Source organism: Chenopodium album, chromosome 26, assembly GCF_948465745.1.
Source record: "Chenopodium album chromosome 26, dcCheAlbu1.1, whole genome shotgun sequence".
NCBI lineage: Eukaryota > Viridiplantae > Streptophyta > Magnoliopsida > Caryophyllales > Amaranthaceae > Chenopodium > Chenopodium album.
The window spans coordinates 7,289,732-7,306,769 of NC_137859.1; the positions used below are offsets into that span (position 1 = coordinate 7,289,732).

At 35.4% G+C, this 17,038-nt stretch overlaps 2 protein-coding genes across 2 annotated transcripts; both read left to right on the top strand.

The window, feature by feature from the left end:
• The first annotated feature begins 345 nt into the window (after positions 1–345).
• On the top strand, positions 346–7,797 carry LOC145617226 (uncharacterized). The gene is made up of 2 exons (XM_081671917.1): positions 346–2,782; positions 6,971–7,797. Exons 1-2 carry the CDS (start codon positions 1,160–1,162, stop codon positions 7,328–7,330), a joined length of 1,983 nt encoding a protein of 660 aa, XP_081528043.1. The 5' UTR covers positions 346–1,159; the 3' UTR covers positions 7,331–7,797.
• A 2,058-nt stretch (positions 7,798–9,855) lies between these two features.
• LOC145617279 (3-ketoacyl-CoA thiolase 2, peroxisomal) lies at positions 9,856–15,748 on the top strand. Its single transcript, XM_081671975.1, has 14 exons — positions 9,856–10,024; positions 11,449–11,525; positions 11,617–11,701; positions 12,068–12,194; positions 12,527–12,625; positions 12,982–13,049; positions 13,193–13,300; positions 13,386–13,463; positions 13,559–13,691; positions 13,797–13,893; positions 14,378–14,501; positions 14,624–14,732; positions 15,189–15,272; positions 15,374–15,748. The coding sequence occupies exons 1-14, from the start codon at positions 9,935–9,937 to the stop codon at positions 15,481–15,483; spliced, it is 1,389 nt and encodes a 462-aa protein (XP_081528101.1). The 5' UTR covers positions 9,856–9,934; the 3' UTR covers positions 15,484–15,748.
• The last annotated feature ends 1,290 nt before the right edge of the window (positions 15,749–17,038 follow it).

Sequence of the window (17,038 nt, forward strand, 5' to 3'; positions counted from 1 at the left end):
AGAACATGTTTGTATAATTAGCCAATAGTTGTTTCATAAATAATTTATTCAAAGGTTTAATGGGAAACTATTATTAATTATAGACAAATATTGAATAAATAAATAATAAAGAATGAACCTATCTATTCATTACAAGTGTTAAAAAAATAACCCGGGGCATCGCCCGGGCTACACACTAGTTTAACATCAATTACGACACAATTTTTTTAAAAAAATCACTCCATACTACGTATCAATATTTTAGGTAAAAATTGAACCACACTTTACCCAACTACCCGATCTATAAATTTGATTTACACTTCCCAATCTAAAACTTTTCCTTTCCTTATTTTAACTCTTTATTATTACCAAAAATTTCTCTTACCATACTTCAGTAATTTACTGTCCATAGTCTTACCACACACAAAATCGCATATGAACTATTCCAGTTGCTTTCTCCATGTCCCCCAAATTTGCAATATTCCCTTTCAGATTCCCAATATTATACACCCTAAAAACACACACCTTGTCGCATTTACTTCAATGGTGGGGTTTCCATTACCTTTGAGCTCTCCCCTGTATACCTTGCTTTGATTCTTCCCTTTTTTTTTTCCTGGGTTTTGTCTGATCTAACAACATTTCCTCGCACAAATTTCTCCTGCTTCAGTAATTCTGCACTTTCTTGAGAAAAAGAAAGGTGGGGTTTTGTGGAATTTTTTGAATCTTGAAGGGTGGGTTCACAATCAAGAAAAAGGTGAGATCTTTTGCTGGAAAACCCCTTTTTAATTTTTCGAATCTTTTTAATTTTTCTGGGCCCATTTTCAGAATTCTTTTCTTTACCTAATATGATTGCTTAATTTGCTTGGATTGGGTTTTGTCCCCTTTTAAGGAATCATAGCATAATTTGGAGTAAAATCAATGTCAATTTTCTTTTAAAAGAGGGAGAAATTGCGTTTCTTTTTAAGGGTTAATTGAATTGGTTATATTATTTGATGGATTGCTATAATGGGTATGTGAAATTGTAGCTTTTTTTAATGGGATTTGGTTTGGTTGTCTATATCATTTGATTGGTGTAACAAAGAAGATTGGAGAATTATATTTTGATTGGTTGTTTTGATTATATAATTTGGTGGGGTTGTTTTGGCACTTGATTTGACTACCTGGTAATTGGTGTGTATAAATGGCGGGGGGTGTAGATGTATCCAAGTATGCTCACTGTCCTGTTCATAAGGCGATTGTAACAAGAGACCATGCCGCCCTCCGGAAAATACTGTCCGGCCTACCACGCCTTTCTGATCCTGCAGATATTCGGTCTGAGGCAGCCTCCTTGGCCGAGGAGGAGAAGGCTGATGCTATTTCGGCTGTGATCGATAGGCGTGATAATGTGCCTAATCGAGACACGCCCCTTCACCTTGCAGTGAAACTCAGTGATGAGACTGCTACGGAGATGCTTATGATGGCTGGTGCAGACTGGAGTTTGCAGAATGAGCAGGGGTGGAGCGCGCTGCAGGAAGCTATCTGCAATAGGCAGGAAGCTGTTGCAAAAATTATAGTTCGGCATTACCAGCCGTTGGCTTGGGCAAAATGGTGTAGAAGGTTGCCTAGGTTAGTTGCAACTATGAGGAGGATGAGGGACTTTTATATGGAGATTACATTTCATTTTGAGAGCTCAGTGATTCCTTTCATTTCTAGGATTGCCCCTTCTGATACCTATAAGATTTGGAAGACGGGTGCCAATTTGAGGGCGGACATGACTTTGGCAGGTTTTGATGGTTTTCGGATACAACGTTCTGATCAGAGTGTTCTTTTCCTTGGAGATGGATCGGAGGATGGAAGGTTCCCTCCTGGATCGCTATGTATACTCAATCACAAGGATAAGGAGATAATGAATGCACTTGATGGTGCTGGTGCTCAAGCTTCTGAAGCCGAGGTACAGCAAGAAGTGGCTTCCATGTCGCAGACCAACATATTCAGGCCTGGGATTGATGTGACTGAGGCTGTTCTTTTGCCCCAGCTCACTTGGAGACGCCAAGAGAAAACAGAATCAGTTGGTCAATGGAAAGCCAAGGTCTATGAGATGCACAATGTGGTTGTCAGCATTAAATCAAGGAAAGTCCCTGGGGCTATGACTGATGATGAGTTTTTCTCTTCGTGCAATGATAATGAGACAGACACTGAAGAACTCAACGAGATTTTGTCGGAGGATGAAAGAAAGCAACTTGAACTTGCACTTAAGTCAGATTCATATGAAGGAGCCAATGAGGGTGGTGATGAAGGGATTATTGGGCCTCGCCGTAGTTGTTATGAATCCCGGGAGATTCCTATTGAGGACATAAATGGATATAACCATGTGGACAACAAACATGAGAAAAAAGGATGGTTTGGCAGTTGGAGGAAGCGGGACCAGAAGTATGATGGACAAAGGAAACTTGCTCCTCCCAGAAGCTCTCTTTCTGCTGATGATAGAAGGAGTGATGTTGGCAACAATTCTCCTTCTAGAAATCCAATTAAACCTGGAAGGCATTCTGTGGATGTTGTTAGGGGGGATGAGTCACAAAGAGGGAGGGATAAAAAATCATCTTCATCAGGGATAGTTGAGAGTGGCAATCGTCACAAGGAAGGAAGTCAGGAGAATGAATATAAAAAAGGACTAAGGCCTATTCTTTGGCTATCCTCTACCTTCCCACTACGTACAGAAGAACTTTTACCTTTGCTTGACATCCTAGCCAACAAAGTGAAGGCTATTCGGCGTCTAAGAGAACTGTTAACTACAAAACTTCCCATGGGAACATTCCCTGTCAAGGTATGTGCTCCTACCTCCTATATCTATTCTTTAAGGTTGCTTTAGAATAATTGGTTGTGATTTTCATATTGTTGAAATCTGCTTCAAAACAATGAACTTTGCAAGTTACCCCTTTGGAAAATTCCTTTTTTTTTTTGAGTTGCATTTGTTTTTGGTTCGACACATTAGTATTTGTACCAGCTGTCTCTATCCACATAGAGTAGATCATTACATTACATTTCATCTTATATTCAATTCATATGACGCACAAGCGAAAAATGAAATTGAATCCTTCCGCTGCTAGTGAATCCAGATTGCATCTATTTCATCTTAATTTTTATTTTCCAGCATTGTGATTAGGCAATTTCTTCAATTACATAGATTAATAACTGCTATAGAGTACAAGAAAAAAATAATTGATGCAAATATAAATCAGTATATTGGTTGATTGGTAAAAGTATTTGGTATAATCACTGTAGCTGAAGCTGTGGGTGCTCAAGTTGTCCCAATTAATATGTATGTTTTTTATATGGGCTGGCCCAATGGTAATGGTAGGACAATTGGGGCATCTAATTTAGTGATGAGTGGTGCATTCTTATTGTTCTAGGATGCAAATGTGCACCTTGCTTTTCTACTATGTTTGTCTTTGCATCCAAGAGATCTAGCTCATCAGTAGGGGGTACCATGAATTTGCTTGCCTGATTCTTGGTAGTCTTATTTCATTTTTTTTTTCCTGTTATCATTACGTAAATAGTGTGCATATACACTTTAGTCTTATTCTTTAGTGTGAGGTCGGACTCATCTAATTTAGTGATGAGTGGTGCATTCTTATTGTTCTAGGATGCAAATGTGCACCTTGCTTTTCTACTATGTTTGTCTTTGCATCCAAGAGATCTAGCTCATCAGTAGGGGGTACCATGAATTTGCTTGCCTGATTCTTGGTAGTCTTATTTCATTTTTTTTTTTTCCTGTTATCATTACGTAAATAGTGTGCATATACACTTTAGTCTTATTCTTTAGTGTGAGGTCGGACTCATCGAAGTTACTACTAGCACTGCTATGTATTGTTGGTATTGCTATGAATTCATTTGGGTAAAGAAAGCTCACTTCTACTATTATCATTCTAGAAGTCATGCTTATTTGTAGAGGTTAAAAGTTGGTGGTTGGTGGAGGTGGTACCTTCTTTAGACACCCTTTGCCTAGCCTACAATGTTGTTTGTTATAATAGCGTGACAAAATGTTTTCGCTAAGCTGACAGTCTGGCAGACATGAGATTATATTTTGATTCCTGCATTATTTACGAAAAGTTATGCAAATTTTTCTTCAAACTTGGTGCCTTGGCGTGAAAGTTGTGATTTGTGAGTTTGTGACTTTTGAGAAGAATGTGTTATTACAGTGTTTAAAACAAGATCTTCTAGGATCTAATTTTTAGTGTCTGCAAAAACTTCTCGTCTTACCCATACTTCACAATCTCCGTGCTTAATGAAATCAGTGTCCAAACTAATGAATTAGTAGTGTATTTGTGTAATCTCGTTCAACAGGTCATTTTTTGCCGACTCTTTGTGTATTTAATCTTCTACTTAAATCCTTCATCTGTTGCTGTTAGAATGAATCTATGCATAAGTTGGATACAGGGAATAAGGAGGTGTTGAACTTCATTTTGCTTTACAAGAAGGATTATAGCAAGATGATGTAAATATTGCCCCTAGGTTATATAACTGAGCATAGGATACAAAGACCTAAATCAATCTGTTCCTCTAAATTTGAATTACTCTTAAACCAGTCAATCAGTCATACTGAATACTACTCCATAGTTTTATGGTAAACCCAGCAACATAAGCTGTGACAACCTGACAAGACGCCAGTTTGGAAATATTTTCCAATATTTTGAGTTTTCATGAAATCAGTTTGTGTTTTATGCATTTTTGAATACTTGTATGAAGTGTTGCCGTTGTAGTCGAGATTGTATCTTTGAAATTTAGAATCTCAGAATGACTAACCATCGTTATATGTTAGCTGAACATGGATCATATATTCATATTTTGGAAAATTTGAATATACAAAAAGTAAATGATTTGTGTTGAAGAGGCAAAACCAAAGAGAGTAGTGAGAAGATCTATAAGAACAAGACAGCGTTGAAGTCTGGACGTGTGCTGCAAAGTGATTCCGTTACGGAAAGTGATTATTTTTTGGAAATTTTGCGAACAACTACCATTTAAATGACCACTTTTGAGAACAACTACCATTTAAATTTTTTTTTTGAAAAAACTACCACAAAAACACAAAAAGTTTGAGTAGCACTACAACATTTATTGTTTCCGACAAAAAATCTCCGTGTTTGGGGCATATTTTATAAAATTTCCCTCAAAAAACCCAAATTAAATGACAATATTGCACTACATTAATCCTTAATTGATTATACACTTCAATTGCCCCAAATCCCCCAATTTCGCAAAGCCCTAAATTCAATTTTTTGACCACAAACCCTAATTTTAAGATTTAATTGAGAAATTAAATAAACTATAATGCAAAATTAAAGATAATTGACCTATAATTATGCTTTACTATCGAAATATCTTGTTTTTCATACCACAATTGATTGAAATTTTGTAAACTAGGCCTTTTCAATCGGAAATTCTTGCCGGAAAATAAAACGTGGTAGTGCTATTCAAAGTTTTTGTGACTTTGTGGTAGTTTTTTGAAAAGAAAATTTTAAATGGTAGTTGTTCTCAAAAGTGGTCATTTAAATGGTAGTTGTTGACAAAATTTCCTTATTTTTTCTCTGCTATGAGCAAGGAGAACCTTGCTGATATTATGGGGTATCTTTTAAACTTGGAGGATCCTTTAGGTTATTTTAGATTACAAAAAATGGTCCTGCAGTTAGTTTTCATAACCTGCATTAGATTGGCTTCTATTCATGTTAAAACTTTGGCCTTTGTGGGTATCTTTATGGATAAATTTGGTTATTTTTTTACCATTGTAATTACAAATAGCTCTGTTGCTTCAACTACCAATGTAATGATCAACTTGTCTGATTCTTAGTATTATTCTTCTACTATCCTCTCTCTATCTCCACCTAACAACACTATTGACCAACCTCGAGGAAAATCTTTTTTCTTCATAAACTGCTTTCTGGAATGCCCAATTTTCCCTTCCAGACTCCTATTGCATGTCCGATTCCTTGCATACTTGGACTCCTATTTCTCTTTGTACTGTTCTGTAGTATGTGTTGTGTCATTAGTTACGTGTCTTGCAGAAATTGAATCTGAATGGAACTTGGAAGATTCTTAAGTCTTCACAGATTTTTATGGTTGAAATTTGCAAGAACCATGGTAATTATAAATGACATGAAACTATGTGATATTGGACATGATTTAATGATTAGTACGATGCAAATTGAGTTGGGCCTGAATGTCATGGTCGACTTTTATATTTTTATCTGATCCATAATTAACTTGAACGGAAAAAGCCTTCTTTAAGACTCCTTAAGCTTGGTGTACTATCTATATTGTTGGAGGAACTTGCATTCTCTTCAGAAAATTATTTGGACATCAAACTAGCGAGATACTCTGTGTAGGTGAAATTAGCTTTGTTAGAACAATTAGAAGTTTATCATCTGAGCCTCGGCTGTTCCTGCTGCTAGTATCTGCGGTGGACCTGTTGGTGACTTGGTGTTGTGTTAATTGCTACTGATCGAACATTTTAGTGGGAGATGAATATTGATCAAAACTCAGCTGTTGTAGCAAGATTTACATATTAAAACTACAATCCCTTTTCATTTGCCTTTAAATTGATTCAAACTCAGCTGTTGGTGGTGTTGTGTTAATTGCTAGTGATTGACCATATTAGCGGGAGATGAATCTTGGTCTTCTTGCTTAGTGTTGACTGAAGACTGATGAGAAAGTTGTTTAAAGAGCTTACATCGGAAATATTTGGTGAAAATTAGAGCTTGCTTATTATGAATTCTCCAGTGCTTCCTTTAAACTTTTTTTATACTGATATAGTGATATCTTATTATCTACCCTACGTTCTCTGAGATGTTTAATTTGGAAATTCTTTTTCCTTGCATTTCGATTAATGGGAAAAGACTAAAGGAGGGCAACTCAGTTGTTGTAGCAAGATTTACATTTTTAAGCTATAATTCCTTTTCATTTCCCTTTACATTCATTTAGCCATGTTTTGCTAATTTCATCATTATCATTTACTCAGGTTGCTATACCAGTGGTTCCTACAATTAGAGTAATAGTTACTTTCACAAAGTTCGAGGAAATACAACCAACTGAGGAATTCTCGACACCTCCTTCCAGTCCCACAGCTACTTCTGATGAGAGTTCAGCAGTAACCAGTGCTTCAAGTTCCTCCTGGTTCCGATGGGCAAAAGCTCCTTACCGCTCAACCTCATCAAGTGATAGTACTTCCGGCAACAGGACAGATAATAGTCAAGACCCATTTGCTATCCCTTCAGACTATGTTTGGATTACCGCTGAAGCAAAGAAAAAAAAGATGGAAGAGAAGAGCAGAGCGAAGAAAGGGAAAAACAAAGAGCAACCACCAAGTCTGGCTCATTAATTGGAGTGGTACGGTATACATAATAGCTTGTGAAACAACTGACAAAACGGGAATTCTCGAAGGGCAGAACAGCATATTCATTTACCATGTAGATAGTAGGAGTGCTGACAAAGTTGGGAGAGAACTTTTCTGCTCTGTTGAAAGGATTCAAAGTATACTGCAAATGTGGGTGTTTAACTATATACTTACTAGAGTTGCAACTTTGCTACAGTTGTAGTTCTTTACGCAAAGTTTGCATGCAGTTGATTTATAACGAAGGGAACTACGTTAACGATTTCTCATTGCATTCTTTTCGATTGGTATATTACCAACCAAATAAATACGCTGCTTTTGTATTCGAGAAAGGAGCACTGTTCTTTGCAATTTTCTGCTGAATCCAAATCTGCTTTAGAAATGAGTATGCTTTGCCGTTCTCGGCTCAATAAGCTTACTGTACCAGAAATCATTTCATATTATCACTAATTAACCTCACATTTTATACAATCGTATGCCTTTGTTTGGAATTAGTTGCCAAATTGTCACAATCCATCTTTGCTATTTTACTAGAATAACTTTTATATGTGATGATGTGATCTTAAGCTTAAGTCGCCCATTCGTATGAGCTCTAAATTAGTTATCATATACATCTTGAATCTAATTTACTTAATTTGTTAATGATAAAGAATTTATCTTATTTAAACTTATTAGGAGTAAATTACATTCTGATGTGAATCGAGAGGGGAATTCTTTTGAAGGATCTAATGTACTTTTAGAAGGTCTTAATAACTTTATTATAAGCTGCCCAAACAAGGAAATTAACAGGGAAATGTTCAATAGATCAATTGAGAAAGAAGGAAGCTTGATCACCAAGGAAGGAGATTTGCAACAGTTAACTTCCGGCGGCGATGACGATGCACACGCGCCGATCTGGGTCCCATGCGCCGACTTCTCGGCACCGGACTGAACCCAGCTACATGTGGGTGTGGTGCGTGTCACCTATGGTGGCGCGTGAGGTGGTGTTATGGCAGTGAAACGGAATGGCTAATTTTCTTTAGTTTTCTTCTAGAGTTTTGCTTGCAAGTTTTTACCTTTCACTTGAGAGGGTTTTTCTTGGTTTAAGCACTTAGGATTAAGTTTATTTTCTGTTATTTAGTTGCTATAAACTTCCTAAGTATATTAGGAAAGTTTTTAGTTTATTTAGGATTAGTTTTCTAATTCTAATTAGAAGTAGTTTCCTAATCCAATTAAGATAGGTTTTCTATTCTAGTTAGGATACTTGGGGGGGCAAGGTTAGGGGTTTGTCCTAATCCTTGTAGGGATAGAATTAGCTTATTTGTAGTCTATAAATTAATTCGATACAATTGTTTAAGCTTTGTTTAAACACTTTCTTGCTAATTGTCAATTCAAGGAGTTTTCTTGATTGTTAGAACGTGCAAATCTTTAGTCTAGGAGTATTCTAAAGGTTTTGTTCATCAAAGTATCTAGTTCTAGGAGTAGTCTAGATAATTTGATTAGACATTGAATTCGTTCCAGGAGTGGTCGTTTTCAAGGTCATTTCCAGTTATTTTGAATCGTTTTGGTTTGAATTTCTTGTCAAGAACGAAGCTTTATTCTAATTGTGTGATTTTAGATCTTTTATTAGGTTAAAGGGCTTTAATCCACATCACATTCATTTCTCTAATTTTTTTGTAAACTTATAAAATCATTACTACATTATCACACAACGACGACTTTAACTTGATAATTTTACTAATTTATAAAAAAAACAAATGTTATTGTATAAGGGCCTGTTCATATTTACTGAATTGAGCTGAACTGAACTGAACTGATTGGAGCTGAACTGAACTGATTGGAACTGAACTGAACTGAAATGAATTGAGCTAAAATGAATATTTTATGTGAGAGGGAAATTAAGAGCTGAACTGAACTGATTGGAACTGAACTGAACTGAACTGAAATTAAGTAAATGTGAACAGGCCCTAAGACATTGTTGGATTCGTTGTTATGTATAGTTTCATATTATAAAATTTTCTATGATACATAATTAGATACATTAATGGTCAAAGTCGTGTCTCGACATGTATAAACACGGAGGGAGTATAATTTATTACCGATTATTGATATTGAATCCAAATTTTATGTCGTGATTCATGTCTAAAATTGGTTGAGCTAAAAATCTGAAAAAAAAACATGATAATTATGACATTAAAGGCGGCATGGCCACCAATCATATCCAATTTGGACAAGATATTTAGATATACTCTATAAAAACAAAAAGCAAATGAAATTACTGTAATAAAAAACAAAAATAAATAAATTAGAGGCATTCACCAATTTTCCAAAATTGCGTAGTAATAAACCTTTTTTTTTTTTTTTTTTTTTTTTTGATAACTAATAAACCTTTTTTAAAAATAGTGTTATCTTGTCTTGGAATGCTAAAAATATAATTTTATTTTTAAAAAAATGCTAAAAATATAATAAAGTCGTCATTTCAATCATCATCATCATTTAAGCCTTGCCTTGTTTATCTTGACTACTACCGACTTTGGGGTTTATAAATTCATCTCATTTTTGCAGATTTAGAACCCTAAATTTTTCAATCGATTTCCTCTGATTTCTGCAAAAATGGATAGAGCAATTAACAGGCAAAAAATTCTTCTGGATCATCTTCGTCCTCCTTCTTCCTCCGATCACAATTATGAAGCTTTTCTCTCTGTATGTAACAATTCATCTTTGTTTTCGTAATTTATTTTAATTAAGATTGTATGATTTTAATTGCGCGATCTGTTTGATAAAAATGAGATTTCAATTTAAGAATTATAGGTTATAATCATAAGAATTATGAGTATATGATGTGCTCTGCATGTTGTTGAAATTAGCTAATTGTTATTATTTTATTGTACTACATATTATATTATGATCCAAAAAATGAATTTGAAGTTGAAATTTCATTGTTGGATTTTGTATGATTGAGGATTGTTGGTTCTTGTATGATAGAATTGTATGGATCCGATTCTCGGTTGTTGGGTCGGTTATGAATGGTTTGCGGATCTTTGTAGTTAGTACTTGCATGTTCGTGGTAAAATTGAAATCTATTTTGAGAAACTTAAATTGTGATCCCACACTTTTAGCTGAATTATGTTGATTATATATGGAGCTTATGAGTTTATCAGAATTTCGCGGGTTTTAGATTCGAGCGCGGTGCTATATTTCCGGCAAATAATTGGCCTTTGTGATAGTTAATTGTCGGTGTAAGGTGTGGCTATTTCATGGAAGATTGTGTAAGGTTTTAGGGCTTGGTTTCATTGAGTCAGCCGGTAATTTTGTATTCCGGTTGCTGTCATGTTGGTGTCTTTGTTCGATACTTAATTGGCTACTAGGAATAATCTATGTTTTTGGTTGGTGCTTAATTATTCGTCATCCGCTCTTATATCAGTCATCGTATTTTATCTTATTCTTGATGGCTATAATAAACACTTAACCGATTCTTGGGCCTTCCTTTTCTTGTCAAAGCTGTGGGAGGGGGGGATATATGTCATTTTCACGTGGAGTGGTGGACTTTGGTTATAAGGCTTGATTTAATTCATCCAGGAGTTAGTAGACAACTACAGTTGGGGCTTCTCCTAAATTTAATTGCATTAAAATATTTCCAAGTGCGATTAATTGACAAGGGGTTGTAGATCTTGTTTACAGTCTTCTAAATGTGATTTTTTGACTTCTTTTGGTCCTTGGATACATCTGCGATCTCAAAATTTTAGAATAAAGAAAGGATAGGAGATTTTGGGGCTGGGACTCCATTACTGTTTGTTTTCTAAGTTACCGATGCACTAGTATCTGACACATACCAGACTAGTTGGTTAATTGCACATATCTTGAGAATAGCCATGGAATTTGGTAGCAGGTAAGAATATCCCTGTTAGATACTTGTAAAGTTCTAACAAGATTTCAGTATTTCTCAAGAGTTCAAACGACATGCAGCCTTTTAGTAGTCATAACATTCAGAATACACTTTATCCTTTCGGCTCATCACGCATTCCTGATTTAACTAAGATATTCAATATGTGCTGTTCGATACATGCAGTATTAGGATCTCTTCTCAAATTCTATCTCATTTATGTTGGTTGTGGTGGTTATTGCAGGCAACCAATTGCATGGCGGGGGATTCTGCTGCTTATCACAGGACCAGTGCTTTTGGTGATGATGTTGTCATAGTGGCGTAAGTTGACACTGTGTGGTTATACTATACCTACTTTTAGTTACTAGGATATAATAACAGCTTAGTCATACTGCATCTTATTTTTTTACAGAGCACACCGCACTCCACTTTGCAAGGCAAAACGAGGTCAATTCAAGGACACATTTCCTGATGATCTTCTTGCTCCAGTTTTGAAGGTACACATGGATTATGCCGTTATTGATATCCCTTTCGAAAAGGGGTTTGTATTAATCACTGACACAAAAGAGTTTGAGAAGTTGTTGCCTATGAAAACAAGTATCTAAAATTTATGCAGAGTTATTGACCTTGCTAAAATTGAAGTAATTTATGAGTTTATCTTTTCCCGTAACTTGCTACCGTGACAGAGAAACTGAAGTTTAATATTATGCTGTTAATCTGAACACATGTTTTTCTCTTACCCTATCAATTTTCATTGAAATTCCTCTCCTTCCTCTTATGTTAATCATGCTCAAAACTGCAATCATATCTACCCTGTTTCTCAAGATATCTATGTTTACAATGATCTCTTCTTGTTTATTTAGGCAGTAATAGAGAAAACAAATGTGAACCCTGCTGAAGTTGGGGACATAGTTGTGGGAACTGTTTTGGCCCCAGGTTCTCAGAGAGCCAGTGAGTGTAGAATGGCAGCATTTTATGCTGGTTTCCCAGGTACGTCTCTTACGGAGTACCTTTTTACCAATTATAATTTTGATCATTAGTTCAAAGTATCCTATTACCTTTTTAGCAACCAATGTGAAATAGCTTGCATTTGTATTTTCTTCATTTAAATCTTGATTATTAGAAGTGCTACTTTGTAATTAGATAGGTTTATTTAATATGGAAGGTTGGTACTTCATCATTTGGAAACTTGATGCAAATTTCAATATCTCCCTATTTTTGGTTTAAGGCTTTCACTGAGCCAACTGGATGTTGGGAGACACATGAATGTGAACTATGCAAGTAATAAATCTTTACTAACTTGGCTTGTTGTTTGTGAACAGAAACTGTTCCTGTAAGGACTGTGAATAGGCAATGTTCTTCTGGGCTTCAGGCAGTTGCTGATGTAGCAGCGGCCATCAAGGCTGGATTTTATGATATTGGTAAGGACCTTTGCTTAGTGTATTGTTGAAAATAATGAGCAAAGTTTGATTCCCTCCGGAAAAAGTAATTATTTTACTTAGACTTGGCTTGAAGAGTCAAGACACTGTCACAAAGATGTGCGTCTAAGTGTCAATATATGTTTATTCATGAAAACTCTGCATGATTTTGGTCCACTATGAACTGTCCAAGCGCCATACATACCCTGCCCTAAAGTTTGGATGTCCAACATGGGTGGTTGAGGTGAAATAAAGAGTTGGTGTAACCTCAGACAAGAAATGGGAAGGGGACCAATTAAGTTTGTTTCTTCTTACTATATAGTATGTATAGAGTCACATTCCAAACTTTCACATTGCAGGAATTGGTGCGGGGTTAGAGTCTATGACAACAAACGCAATGGCTTTTGATGGATCTGTGAATCCCAGAGTAAGTTCTTGATGATCCCTTGTCTGAGTTATCTCACAATCAAGGTTATATGTCGTGCCTCTGTATGCATGTAGTATAGAGAATTTTTCGGTTATATCTTATGAGACTGTGTAGCTCTTGATATGTTTTTTCTCCTGTGGTAGGTAAAGGATTTTGTTCAAGCCCAAGATTGTCTTCTTCCTATGGGTATTACTTCAGAAAATGTGGCACACCGCTTTGGTGTGACAAGGGAAGAACAAGACCAAGCAGCGGTGAGTTACATGACCTTTCAGATGTGGTTTTCTTAGGTGCTTACACAGAGTTAAATAGTGATTTCTTTGAGCTTGGACCTGTTAGGTAGATTCTCACAGGAAGGCTGCTGCTGCAACTGCTGCTGGTAGATTTAAAGATGAAATAATACCTGTACACACAAAGGTAATCCTCATATTAAGTTATTGTGATTATTTGTGTCTCATTTGTCAATTCATGCCCTTAGTGACTTCTCATGCTTTTCCCTTCCACCTTTTTAGATTGTTGATCCAAAAACTGGAGATGAGAAGCCTATTACTGTCAATGTGGATGATGGTATCCGGCCGAATGCAAGTGTCGCAGATCTGGCCAAGTTAAAGCCTGTATTCAAGAAGAGTGGGACAACTACTGCTGGTATAAGGCATTTCAGTAGTGATTTAAAGTTCTCGTGCTTGTGTAGCAGTTTCCTATCTTACCTTTTTTTTTTTTTTTTTTCCTTCCACTTTTCCTCTCTTGTAGGAAATTCTAGCCAGGTGACTGATGGTGCCGGAGCTGTTCTGCTGATGAAGAGAAGTATTGCCATGCATAAAGGGCTACCTATTCTTGGTGTCTTTAGGTATATACCATCTTCTTTTATCCTCCCCATCCCCATCCATTCATCTTCTTTCTCCTTTGGTTTGGTGTGGTCTGTTGATTACTGGTTGGTTGCAGATTACTGCTTATTTTGTCTTTTATTTTCTGTGACTGATAGAAAGATGTTAGATATGATTTAAAGATGAGTCACTTCAGGTATTTAATACATGTGGTGGCAATTAAGAGTTGGAACCTTTGGCCACTATCATTAAACCCATGCATCCACAATAATAAAAGGGGCATTTTAAAAACTTGCATGTGTTCAAGTTATTTATTGTTCTGATTTTCGAATACCTTGCTGCTAATCTGCCAGTTGCCTAATGTTTAATTTTTTTTTCATTTTTTGATAACTTGATGATCTTCTCTTTGTTCTGAGGTCCCAGTATTATCTTATGCCTATATATGATGATGGTTTCAGCTGATGCCTAGAACTTTTTGGATTATATAATGTGGATTTTGTTGTGCAGGACTTTTGCTGCTGTTGGAGTGGACCCTGCTATCATGGGAATTGGCCCAGCTGTTGCAATCCCAGCTGCTGTGAAGGCTGCTGGCTTAGAACTTGATGATATTGATCTATTTGAAATAAATGAGGTGATAATTGAATTGGGAATTTCTGAAGCAAATACATAATGGACTTTGGATCATATCATTGATTTTTTGCTTTTACTTGACATGTAAATAATACTTGTTTCAATGTCATCTTGGTTTTACAGGCATTTGCTTCTCAGTTTGTATACTGCCGTAAGAAGTTGGAACTTGATCCAGAGAAAATCAATGTAAATGGAGGGGCTATGGCAATAGGGCATCCTTTGGGTGCAACAGGTACTGAGATTTTATATCTTTTCTGGGTGCCTACTTTCTACTAAAATATTTTTCCCCTGTTGATGATGTTAAATTAAAAGAGATATGAGTCAATCTGTTGTAAGCTTGACATGTATCTTGAATAATAGATGATTGAGAAGGGTGTTCTTGTTGGATGATCAATATGCCAAATTGCCAATGTATAGCACTCCATACGTTGTTAAATACTTGGCCAATATTATAATATAGTATGTCTCAATATAATAGGCCCCACATTCTGGATTCACTAAGTTAAAGTTTGAACATCCCCATATTACCTTTAATAGTCAGTAGAGATGTAAATCTTTCACGAGTGTCTAGTATTAGGGGACAGAGAGGGAGTACTAGCTATTTGGATAGTTATATACACTATTGTTACTTGTTAGATGTAGTAGTACTTTTGTAATCAGGTTTCTTGTGGCTTATGGTCCGTTACAGGTGCTCGTTGTGTTGCCACCTTGCTGCATGAGATGAAGCGTCGTGGTAAAGACTGCCGATTTGGAGTTATATCAATGTGCATAGGTATGGGCTCTTGTTATTTCCATGTTTGCTGAAATCATACTGATTGTAAACAAACTCGTGGATGTATGTATATTTAACCCCCTTGTTTTTTTCAACTTCAGGAACTGGTATGGGTGCTGCAGCTGTTTTTGAGAGGGGAGATGCTGTCGATGATCTATCCAATGCTCGTAAGGTCGAAAACCATGGTTTCCTATCCAAGGATGCTAAATGATCTTTTGGAACAAGCAAGTGGTGAGAAGGGTTCGGAGAACAAAGTTTACATTATGAATATTTTTCAAAGTGTACAACTACCGTTAGGCAAACTCTTGTCACCAACTACTATGTCATAGAATAGAGAAAACCTAGTATCTGAATTCGGAACACTTTCTGTTCTGGTATTGAATGTATTGCAGAAATTTCAGTATTTGACTATTCGTCTTTTAAATATTTATAATCTTCATTCATAATAATAAAATGTGCAATAAATTTTACTCGTATTTGCGAGGGCTTTTGAAATCCGTTGTTTATGTCTAGGCAGCTCACCCATCAAAAGAGCTATAGTGTTATATTTCTAACCGCCTCTGTTCATAGTCTCGTATTGACTGTAAATGTATAGAGTGCTACTGTAATCATTTTGAAATTTATGGCATATGTTACCTACGATTAAATATAGTTGTCACATATTAAGCTGAAATTACACTAATTATTTGGAAAATTTAGTTTAAATAATCCTAAGTTGTTGATTTTCTTTTAATAATCCTAACTTCCGATTATTCTTTAATAATTCCAACTTTAGGATGCGTTTTCTTCTAAGTTCTAACAGTCTTAGTTACTTCACAAGTTCCCGGCGATGTGTATCCGGCACATGTTAACATAGTTGTAACTTGTAAATATTGTGTATCACAAGTTCACAAGCGATGTGTATCATTGCTTAATTTCTCTTAATCAATATTGAAGATCAAAAGTTGATGACTTAAAAAATACTCGCATTGTCAAAATTGTCCCGTAACCTCGAGGTTACGAGATGGGAGTGCTACCATCAGACCAACTCCACATCCTTAGATAGAATTATACTTATTAGCATGTACTATCAATCTAAAATAAACCTTCATGGATTTAATAAGACATTAATTAAGCTCATTAAATTGAATCCCACACAAAGAGGGTAATTCATTGTTCCAAGGTTGGACTAGACCTAGGGTAGAAAATATGAATTTCAAGATTAGTGTATCGAATTAATAATGCTAGAACTAGACCCAAATCAGATTTTACTGTAAAGGCTATGTATCGTTATGTATTAGTAAAAAAAAAAAATTATCCCTTTTAGATTCTTGTAGATATATATTCCTTTTTAGGCTTTTAGCTGGATGTTTCTTTTTATTAGGATCATGAAAAATATTAAATTAATATTAAAAGTTGATACAGAATTACTAATATGTAAAAGAAAATTTACTTTATTTTCTTTTTTCCCTCCTTAGCGTGAGCATCTTTTTTTTTTTTTTTTTTTTTTTTTTTTTTTTTTGTCTCTTTTTTATATCATTATGTTTACTTTGGGGGGATATGTTGACAGTTTACATTATTCATGGAGTTTTCAACAAATTTCTAGGTATAAGTCGTTTTTGTAGTAGTATGTAAGATATGATATTATAATTTCTTTTTCTTTCAAAACAAAAATATGTTGTAGAAAAGATATTGGATGGAAAAGATTTTATTGATATCTAATTATTAACAAGTTGAGAATAATACAATTACAATGTATATATATATATATATATATATATATATAT